This window comes from Carlito syrichta, unplaced genomic scaffold (assembly GCF_000164805.1).
Source record: "Carlito syrichta isolate Samal-C Ts95f unplaced genomic scaffold, Tarsius_syrichta-2.0.1 Scaffold312739, whole genome shotgun sequence".
In the NCBI taxonomy this organism is placed as follows: Eukaryota; Metazoa; Chordata; class Mammalia; order Primates; family Tarsiidae; genus Carlito; species Carlito syrichta.
In genome coordinates, this window is record NW_007256835.1 from 798789 (window position 1) to 809910 (window position 11122).

An 11122-nucleotide genomic window follows, 5' to 3' on the forward strand; every position below is an offset into this window, starting at 1 on the left:
TATATATATACACACATATATATATATATATATATATATATGTATGTATGTATGTGTGTGTGTGTGTATTTTTTTTTTTTTTTTGAGTTGGAGTCTCACTCTTTTCGCCCAGGCTTGAGTGCAGTGGCACACTCTCGGCCATCCCAAGTTGGTGAGGCCAATTTGGTCTCACCCAGTTGTCTAGTCTGGCCTCAAACCTCCAGGCTCAGGCAGTCCTCTCGCCTAGGCCTCCCAAAGTGCTGGGATTACAGACTGAGCCACCACGCCTAGCCAATTATTTTTATTTTTGTTTATTTATTTATTTTGAGTCGCCCAGGCTGGAGTGCGGTGGCACACTCTCAGCCACTGCAGCTTTGACCTGCTGGGCTCAGGCTATCCTTCCACCTCAGTCTTCCAAGTAGCTGAAACTACAAGCATGCGCTACCACGCCTGGCTAATTTTTCTTTTTTATTTATTGTAGAGATGAAGTCTCACCGAGTTGCCCAGGCTGGTCTTAAACCATGGGCTCAGGCAATCCTCTCACCTCGGCCTCCTAAAATGCTGGGATTATAGGAGTGAGCCACTATACCCCGGGCTATTTTTATTTATTGTAGGGACAAGGTCTTGCCATGTTGCCCAGGCTGGTCTTGAACTTCTGGGTTCAGGCAATCCTCTCACCTCCATCTCTCAAAGTGCTGGGATTACATGCGAGAGTTACCATACCCAGCAGTCCTATGATATTTAATTGTAGTTGATGTTCTTCCTAAAATCCTTTCATTAGATATGGAAGTAGGGCTCATTCCATGCATTTCCTAAGTAAAAAGAAATCTCTTACCAGTTTTTATATAAAAATGTTTTTTCTAAGATAAAAAATTCTGCTTTTCCATAATTAATAACTTCATAGCATTTGTGTTAGAATCTCTCCCACCACATATTTTGCATTCTAATAGAAATATCTGAGTGCTAAATCTTAATATGAGAGGTTTGAAAGACTTTTATAACATAGCAACAGTAAATCTTTGCCAATCCCAGAGGTTTTGCCTTGAAAATTACCTTCATTGGTGAAAATGTAGTTGGCAAGATGAAAATCACATGGAAAATGAGGGAAATAACAGAAAAATGGTAAAACTGATGTTACTGATTTGTTGATTGAGTTGAAGTCTCACTCTGTCACCTTGGAGTGCAGTGGCACACTCAAGGCTACTCCAGCATTGACCTGAGGGGCTCCAGCGATCCTTCCGCCTCAGCCTACCAAGTGGCCAGAACTACAGGTCCACGCTACCACACCCAGCTAATTTTTTATTTATTTGTAGAGACTCGTAGATCTTACCAAGTTGCCGGGGCTTGTCTCAAACCTGTGGGCTCAGGCAATCCACTCACCTTGCCCTCCCAAAGCGCGTTAAATATTTAAAAACACCAGGATATAAAATTTCTAGAAAACATGCGCTTCCAGTACAATCCAGATTTGTTAGCTTTGGCAATCTGCTTTCATTATGTATAGATACTTCATAATTTATTTGTATATTATTTATTTATTTTTAAGTTGGAGTCTCATTCTGTTACCCAGGCTGGAGTGCAGTGGCACGATCTTGGCCACTGCAACCTCAACCTGCTGGGCTCAGGCAATCCTTTCACTTCCGCCTTCCAAGTAGCTGGAGCCACAGGTCTGCACCACCACACCCAGCTAATTTTTTGATTTATTGTTGAGACGAGGTCTTGTGAATTTGCCCAGGCTGGTCTTGAACCCCTGGGCTCAGGTAGTCCTCTCGCCTCTACCTCCCAAAGTGCTGGGATTACAGGCGTGAGCCACCACGCTCGGCTCTCTGGCATTTTAAAATACCACCTGGGGCTTTTTTTTTAAGATTAGAAAATATAGTTTATTTACGAAGTAAATTAGAAAAAAGGGAGGGAGAGAAAGAGATTCACTTCACTAGGGTAGGGGAGGCGGCCAAAGCTTAAGAAAACATGGCCTGGCCATAGCTTAAAGAGCACATGGCCATATCATACCTTAGCAAGGCAATGACTCAGGGGCATGTTTTTTCAGGCCTAATCTCTTATCTCTAGGGTGAGAAGGGGAACCAAAGCAGATCTTGCATGGTCTGTGGAAGTGGAAAGTAATGAGTATGCCATTCTTTAGTTTAGGGAACGGGACCAAATTGTACTTATATACAATGATCACAGATTTAAAAATTCTGGCATAAAACAGGAAAACTATTATATCAAAGCAGTGGTTGGCAAGGGATTATAAAGCAGATTATACACACAACCACACATACAGTCGTGTGCCACATGATGATTTTTTGGTCAACGATGAAGATGGCATATATGATGACAGTGGTCCCGTAAGATTATAATGGAGCTCAAAAATTTGCCTTTTGATATCATAGATGTTGTAGCCATCATAACATCATAGCACAATATGTTACCTTGTCTGTGCTTAGATATGTTTAGATACACAAATACCACTGTGTTACAGTTGCCTATAGTATTCAGCCTAGGAGCGATCAAAGGGTCCCCAACCCCTGGACCACAGATCAGTGCCATTAGGAACTGGGCCACACAACAGGAGGTGAGTTGTGGGCAAGCGGAGCCTCCTGTCAGATCAGATTCTCAAGAGTGCGAACCCTATTGTGAACTGTGCATGTGAGAGATCTTGGTTGCACACTTAGGAGAACCTAATCCCTGTTGATCTGCCCCCACCCTGTCCATGGAAAATTGTCTTCTACCAAACTGGTCCCTGATGCCAAAAAGGTGGGGGAACCACTGGGCTACACCATATAGCCTGGGTGTATAGTAGGCTATACCATCTAGGTTTATTTAAGTATGTGCTGTGGTGTTCACACAAGGAAAAAAATCACCAAATGACGCATTTCTCAGAATGTATCCCCATTGTTAAGTAACACGGCTGTATATATACATACACACACACATACATATCTACACGCACACACATACATTTTACTAAAATCCACCATTAGCTGGGTGTGGTGGCTCATGCCTGTAATCCCAACACTTTGAAAGGTGGAGGCAAGAGAATTGCCTGAGCTCAGGGATTTGAGACCAACCTGGGCAACTTAGTGATTCTCATCTCTACGATAAATAAATAAATAAGATTAGCTAGGCATAGTGGTGTGCACCTGTAGTTCCAACTACTTGGAAGGCTGAGGAGGAAGGATTACCTAAGCCCAGCAGGTCGAGGCTGTGGTGGCTGTGATTGTGCCACTGCACTCTAGCCTGGGTGACAGAGGGGGAGACTCCAACTAAAAAAAAAACATCCACCATTAACCAGCATTTATTGATGCCTGTTTGTAAAGCATTTGCATTGTACAGATTCTTAGCTGAAATGTCTGGTGTTTGCAGAGGACACAAATAAATTATCCTTTAGTGATGTCCTTTCTCATCTTAGTGTTTGGAAATTTGAATCAAGTTTTCCCTTTGGGGACAGTCTATGTTTTTTTCTTGTGGTTTGTGCAAAGAAAAGTGAACTCTGAAGTCTGTTTTTTATGTTTTCCAGCAGGACCAGAAGAAGATAGTACAACTAGTGTAACAAAAAAGCAGGTAACTTAAAATTCTCTTTTCTGATACTGTATGATTAGAGCAGAGGTAAAATAAGCCCCCGGTTCATAGGCGTCTGGACTATCTATGCACTCAGTAAAAATATTTTTTTTTTGAGATTTTCGGATAATTCAAACTAAGTTATAGTTATTTTCTGGAAGAATAACCTAGGAGGACAGAAGCCTGACAGATGATTTTCCTAGGACTCTTGAGTTTGCTTCATAACTATATTGGAGAAAATGTAAATAAGTGGAGAGAAAGGTTGTGATAAATCTTTTGGTTTTCTTTTTTTTTGAGACAGGGTCTCACTCTGTCACCCAGGTTGGAAGGCAGTAGCACTATTATAGCTCACTATATCCTCGAATTCCTAGACTCAACATTCCTCCTGTCTTAGCCTCCCAAAGTGCTGGGATTACAGGCATGAACCACCATGCCTGACAGGTTCATGTAAGGTGATTCTCTTAGGATTCTTTTTTTTTTAATTTTTTGAGTCGGAGTCTCATTCTGTCACTCAGGCTGGAGTGCAGTGGCATGCTCTCTGCTGTCTTGACCTGTTAGGCTCAGACAATCCTTCCGCCTCAGCCTTCCAAGTACCACAAGCACGTACCACCATGGCCGGCTAATTTTTTTATTTATTGTAGAGATCCAAGTTGCCCGGGCTGGTCTCAAACCCGTGGGCTCAGGCAGTCCTCTCGCCTCGGCCTCCCAAAGTGCTGGGATTATAGGCGTGAGCCACTGCTCCCGGCAGGATTCTTTTTACTCTGTAACTATATTAGAGATAATGTAACTAAATGGAGAGAAAGATTGTCATAAATTTTTTGGTTTTCTTTTGCAGAAGTGGACTGTAGAAGAAAGCGAGTGGGTCAAGGCTGGAGTGCAGAAATACGGGGAAGGAAACTGGGCTGCCATTTCTAAAAATTACCCATTTGTTAACCGAACAGCTGTGATGATTAAGGATCGCTGGCGGACCATGAAAAGACTTGGCATGAACTGAAACAGGCTTTCATTTCCACAGAATTCACAGGAGCATGGTTCCTAATAATAGCCCCTGATAGTCTGCTGTTTCTTTCAGAAGCTGAGCTGGGAGAGAATTTTGGGCAACCTCCTTCGACATGGGGGGGGTCCCTGTTCCACTTCATCACTGTTGGAGATCATGGAGCTAAGAAGCAAAGCCAAGTCCACCCATGTCCTTGGCAGAGATGACAGGCACACAGCTTGTACAGTGCCAGAATATCATTAGTGTTTCCCTTCTTTAGTGGTTTGCTTAAATTTAAACCCCTGGTAATCTGTAGAACCTTCTCCTAGGAAATGGTGGAGTCTGTTAGGAGCCACTTATGACTCCATGACATGTTAAAACCAGCAAGGTGAGAATTATTTGGAGTGCACCTGTTCCATGTAAAGTCTTGGCCTCCTGATGCAAATGCAAAGGCACTTTGTTTGGAGCCCAAGTTGATGAGAGACCTTGTGGAACAAGATTCTCTTTAGAAACTGTTGAACCAGTTGTGACATTGACTAGACCCAACTGCCTTGGTGTTTATTCCTCATATCTGCTGGCTACTGGGCAAGTCTATCCTCCACTTCTCATGTGGTTGAACCAGTGTGTTTTTTGGTAAAATGGTGATTGTAGATAAGCTTAGCCCCCATCCCCTACCCCGTGCCTCTTTTCCTAATTCATTTCCTTATGCTGGATTTTTAAAGCTTAAAAAACTTCTGGTTGACTATAAATGCCTAATTTCATTCTTTGTGAAATGACTGCTTCTGCCCGATTCCCTAATTGTGCCGTGTTTGTGTCTTGCCTTGGAATTCAACATTCCCTTCCCCTTTTGTACTGTGTTGTGCTTGCTGTCTCTCAGACATCCTTAAAGACTGTCTTTTTAGCAAAAGCTTTCAGTAAAGTGTTTTCTGTAATCTTTTTTTAAAATATGAGAACCAATTATTGTCCATACTTGTAGCATTCTTCATTAAAGTCTTGCTTCTCTCAACATAAGTAGCTATTTAATTACAGCAGAGCATGGATTCACAGAAGGAGGTAGCAAAATGTTAAACAAACTTTGCTGAACTGTTGACCTGGAAGCTGATGTCAGACCATATTGGACATTCTAATCCGCGGAAACTATGTTAAACAGATGATGTAGATGGAAGTTTCCTGTTGTGAATTTCCTTTTTCTTTCTTTTTCTTTTTTTTTTTTTTATATGGAGTCTGTCACCCAGGCTGGAGTGCAGTGGCACAATCATGGCTCACCACAGCATTGAACTCCTGGGCTCAAGCAGTCCTGCCTCATCCTCCTGAGTAGCTGGGACTACAGGCAGGCACCACCACACTGGGCTACATTGTTTTGTTTTGTTTCTTGTAGAGTGGAGGTCTCGTTATGTTGCCTAGGCTGGTCTTAAACTACTGGGCTCAAGCAGTCCTCTCACCTCAGCCTCCCAAAGTGCTATGATTACAGGTAGAAGCCACTGCACCCGACCTCAGTTTCCTTATATAACATACTTTTTCTGGGGTCAGAAGAATTTCCCCTTTCCCACTTCTGAATGAGTGAAAGGTAAGGTTTAAAGAAATGCTAATGTTTTAGTTACAAGTTGGAAACTACAGCTTTATTAACTATGCGTTTGGGGATTCAGTACTACTGTTTTTCTATCAATCAACCCCAAGTGAAACCACAGGGAGAAGTTGGGCTTCTCTGGGTCCAGCTACCTTCTAGATGCAGCTGGTTGTGATCAGAATTCAATTTTCTCCCTTCAACACTCACACATCATTAGATGGCACTCTCATCTGGGTGCGGTAGTTCACACCTATATTTCTAGCCTTTGGGAGGCCAAGATAGGAGGATCACCTGACTACCTAGGTAGAAGAGTGAAACTGATGCATTTAGGGAAGCAAAATGTCCTAATCAGTGTTTCTCAAACGTGAGAAATGCCTGCCTATTAATATTTTGTCATATCAGGGTTATTATAGCATTACTGAAATGTGAACAAACATAAAGCTATGCTTACAGCTTCCATAGAACTATAAAACTTACCATGAACTGAAAAAAAAAAAACAACCATTAGCTCGTTATTTTGCTGGATCCAAATTGCTGGGACTCAGGTGGAAGGTGCCTGCACCATATGTGCTGAGAGGTGATCCTAGCCTCTCTTCCTGTCACTGTAGTGCGACTGCTGCAGAGCCACTGTGCCTCCAGGGTGTGGGGATGCTGCTATCGCTTTTGCTGGAGCTGGACCATACTCATGAAGTCTGTTTTTGCTTTATTAGCTTGTGAACCTTGTAGTCAATGCAGTGAATTCTGAAGCAGTTCTTGGTTAGATGGTACTAAAGTTGTTTTAAGATTTTTGACTGGGCCAGGTGCAGTCAAGCCTGTAATCCCAGTACTTTGGGAAGCCGACACAAGTGCATTGCCTGAGCCCAGGGGTTCGAGACCAGCCTGGGCAACTTGGCGAGACCTCGTCTCTACAATAAGTCAAAAAATTTGCCAGTTGTGGTAGCATGCACCTGTGGTTCTAGCTACTTGGAAGGCTGAGGCAGAAGGATCACCTGAGCCCAGCAGGTTGAGGCTGTGGTGGCTGTGAGTGTGCCACTGCACTCCAGCCTAGGTGACAGTGAGAATCTGACTCAAAAAAAAAGATTTTGACTAAAAAATGTTTATACACAGTCAGAATTCAGAGACTGCCTGTTTGAGAAACAGTTCTGGTAGTTAGGCATGTGAGCCCCATTGGGGCCCAGCCCTGCCAGGTATGCTCATGGGAGAGTGGCCAGCCCCTTGAGTCTCTGCATATCAGTGTCCACATCTCTAATCCCAGAGCTCACAGTAACCCCCACCCCCTTGTAGGGCTGTTGTGAGAATAAGATATGATGCATGTAAATCTCTTAGCTCAATGCCTGCCATGAGTAGGTGTTGATTAAGTCATGAATAAAAGAAGATTGAGGGTTGGACAATGTTAACCATATTATTATTATTATTGTTATTATGAGAGTCGGAGCCTCACTCTATTGCCCAGGCTGGAGTGCAGTGGCATGCTCACGGCCACTGCAGCCTTGACCTGCTGGGCTCAGGCAATCCTTCTGCCTCAACCTTCCAAGTAGCTGGAACTATAGGTTTGTGCCACCACGATCAGTTCATTTTTCTTGATTTGCTGTAGAGATGAAGTCTTGCCAAGTTGCCAGGCTGGTCTTGAACCTGTGGGCTCAAGCAATACTCTCACCTTGGCCTCCCAAAGTGTTGGGATTATAGGCATGAGCTACCGCGCCTGACCCAACATAAGCCTTTAAATGGGGTTTAGATAGCTTGCCCCCCACTTGGGTGCTGAAGAAGTCATGATTCCCCCCCTTGGGTGCTGAAGAGGTCATGATTAGAAGGAAGATCGAGGGTCTGAACAATAGAATAGTCTAAGCGGAGTTTAGATATCTTTAGAGGAATGTATTAATCAGCAGGAAGGTAGCAGAACAAGGAGGACTTCTCAGTGAAGAGATTTTGACCATTTCTTGTCACTCTGTTCATGCATTTAAACGTGTGCACACACTTACATGCTACATGCTATGCTTTGCTCTGAGTTGTAGCATTGGGCAGAAAGAAACCTGTGCAAACAGGTGTTCCCTGACGTGCTTTATAGGAACAAGAGGTATTGCCTAGCAATTTGACATGAATGAGAGAAAAATCTCCCCAGCCAACTATTGTCAACTATTCTGCTCATTGTAAATAAACTTACCCAATATTTTATCCCCAAGAAGGAAGAGCTGAAAAATGACAGCCCAAAAGATGGTTGGAAACATCTCTTCTGATTCGTCTTGCACCCATGAAGTAGGTTTGGCAAGCCACTGAGCTTTTGAGGTGAAAGCAAAACCTCTTCCTGTGAACCAACCATGGGAATATCATGGCAGTTCTATTATGGACTATCTATGTGTAGCACTGAAAATGACCTAAATGTGACTTGCAGTTAATGATTACCCTAGTGGTTGTCTGAACTACTAGGCTGCAAGCAGTTCACTGCAGAGGAGTCTCCAGAAAGCAGCATGTCCCCTTTGTTCTTCGGGGCTGGGCTGGTGATTCTGAATCTAGTGACTTCTGCTAGGAGCCAGAAGACAGAGCCCCTCAGTGGTTCTGGGGACCAGCCACTCTTCCGTGGAGCTGATCGATATGACTTTGCCATCATGATCCCTCCAGGAGGCGCAGAATGCTTCTGGCAATTTGCCCATCAGACTGGATACTTCTATTTCAGTTATGAGGTATGTGGGCTCCTTGGGCCATGCTGGGGGTTCCTCCTCCCTCCTTTTGTAGAGTTAGGTTTTAGACCAAAACAAGTTCTGGTTTTCTTTCTGATGCTGTGATTCCCCACCTGTTAATGGAATAGACCTGCACTTGAAAACTTGTCGGATAATCACCAACGGGAGCTCAAACATATGGTTCTCAAATTGGAGGCCATGGAAGTGTGCTCAAGGGCATGGGACAGACAGGAAGCCTCTCCCTGGAGAGGAAATCATTACCTGTACTCAGATTTGAGGACAGGGGGAAGACTTTTTTAAAATATGAAAACGACGAGGATATGGCACTTTGGAGATGATCCTGAATTTTGTTTTGTTTTGTTTTTGTTGAGTCAGTCTCACTCTGTTGCCCAGGCTGGAGTGCAGTGGAATGCTCACGGCCATCGCAACCTCAACCTGCTGGGCGCAGGCGATCCTTCCACCTCAGCCAAGTAGCTGGAACTACAGGCATGTGCCACTACACCTGGCTAATTTTTCTTGATTTATTGTAGAGATGAGGTCTAGCCAAGTTGCCCAGGCTGGTCTTGAACCTGTGGGCTCAGGCAATCCTCTCACCTCAGCCTCCCAAAGTGCTAGGATTATAAGCATGAGCCACTGCGCCTGGCCTGATCCAGAATTTTCAAAGAAAAGGTGCTTTAGTCTATAGGGGTGGGGGAGCAACATCTGCTTTCCTGCCTTGAGGGGTAATTCTTACAAACTAGAGAAATCACTAGCTCCAGTTTTCCCTATTCAGCCGAAAAAACCCAATTTTTCAGGAAGTAAAATGTTTTCAAGTTATCTATTGTTCATACATAAGTCAAGTACTTCTATCCATACTGTATTCTTATATCACATTGCCTAAGAATAGTGAGCTCAATATTAGTTAGTCTGTTCACTCCCTTTGTTCTTTATCTTAGAACCCTGTTAACTTTCTAACTTTTGTGTACATAGTAATAGACTATGTTGATCTTACTCCACTGAAACTTAAAATGTATTTTAAATCAACTTATCAGAGCTTTTTTTTACATCTCTGAATTTATATTAGAACATTAGCTACTAATTATCTCACTGTAGCCTGGGCTTATCAAGATCCAGCTTGGAAATGAGTGTCCATGGAGTGCCCATGTCGGCACGGGCTGCCAAGCAGCAGATGCCCAAATCTGGGACACCACCAGGGAGCTCAGCAGCCAAGCAAGTTCATTCAAGAACTCTACAGCCAGAAGCATACGTTTAACTCATCCACACCAGCTGTGTGGGCCCAGCGAGATATGTCTTCTTCCTCACTGAGGGTGCTGTTGGCATCTTAGACAATTCTTTGTCCTGCTGACCTGTTTCTTTTTTTTCTTTTTTTTTTTTCAGTCAGGGTCTTACTCTATTGCCCAGGCTGGAGTGCAGTGGCATACTTATGGCCACCGCATCCTTGACCTGCTGGGCTCAGGCGATCCTTCCGCCTCAACCTTCCGGGTAGCTAGAACTACAGATGTGCTGCCATGCCCAGGTATTTTTTATTTTATTGTAGAGACAAGGTCTCAACAAGTTGCCCAGGCTGGTCTCGAACCGGCAGGCTCACGCAATCCACTCGCCTCGGCCTCCCAAAGTGCTGGGATTATAGGCTGAACCACTGAGCCCAGCCTATGCCTGACTCATGTTTTGATTTATTATAGATACAAGGTCTTGCCAAGTTGCCCAGGCTGGTCTCGAACCCCTGAGCTCAGGCAATCCTCTCGCCTCTGCCTCCCAAAGTGCTGGGATTACAGGCTTGAGCCACCATGCCTGCTGTCCCGTTTCCTACACTGCAGGCTATTCAGTACCGCTGTGCCCCTCGCACCGTCACCAGCCCCAACCATGCCATCACTGTGACAAGCAGAGATCCTTCACTCAATTCCATGCCCCAGCAGGGGGTTGGACAGTGCCACTCCAGATTGAGACTTTTGTGCTGATGACTGAGGGATGGCAGCCACTCAGCTGGTTTCTCAGTGATGTAGCAGGGGCTTTGCTTCCTCTTTAATGTCTTGGCAGGTTCAGCGGACAGTGGGGATGTCACATGACCGGCATGTTGCTACCACCGCACATACCCCACAAGGCTTCCTCATAGACACTTCCCAGGATGTCCGGGGCCAGATTAACTTCTCTACCCAAGAGACAGGTCTGTTCCTCACCACAGTTATTATAATGATTGGAAGTTTCTATGACGTTAGGGAAATGATGAGGAAGTACATAGAAGTAGCAAAAAACGTAGGGAGAAAGTTCAGCCTTAAATGCCAAAAGCAGCCGGGCTCGGTGGCTCCGCCTGTCATCCCGCGCCTTTGGGAGGCTGAGGTGAGTGGATGGCCTGAGCCCGCGGGTTCGAGA

General features: G+C 44.4%; 2 protein-coding genes across 2 annotated transcripts in view; both read left to right on the forward strand.

The window, feature by feature from the left end:
- The window catches only part of TERF2 (telomeric repeat binding factor 2), a 34622-nt gene extending 29105 nt beyond the window's left edge, over positions 1-5517 (forward strand). The window contains exons 10-11 of the mRNA XM_008070046.2: positions 3494-3537; positions 4370-5517. Of these exons, the coding sequence (XP_008068237.2) occupies positions 3494-3537; positions 4370-4528 (203 nt within the window). The 3' untranslated portion in view covers positions 4529-5517. The remainder of the gene's footprint in view (positions 1-3493; positions 3538-4369) is intronic.
- A 2800-nt stretch (positions 5518-8317) lies between these two features.
- The window catches only part of TMED6 (transmembrane p24 trafficking protein 6), a 9942-nt gene continuing 7137 nt past the window's right edge, over positions 8318-11122 (forward strand). The window contains exons 1-2 of the mRNA XM_008070032.1: positions 8318-8755; positions 10790-10916. Of these exons, the coding sequence (XP_008068223.1) occupies positions 8543-8755; positions 10790-10916 (340 nt within the window). The 5' untranslated portion in view covers positions 8318-8542. The remainder of the gene's footprint in view (positions 8756-10789; positions 10917-11122) is intronic.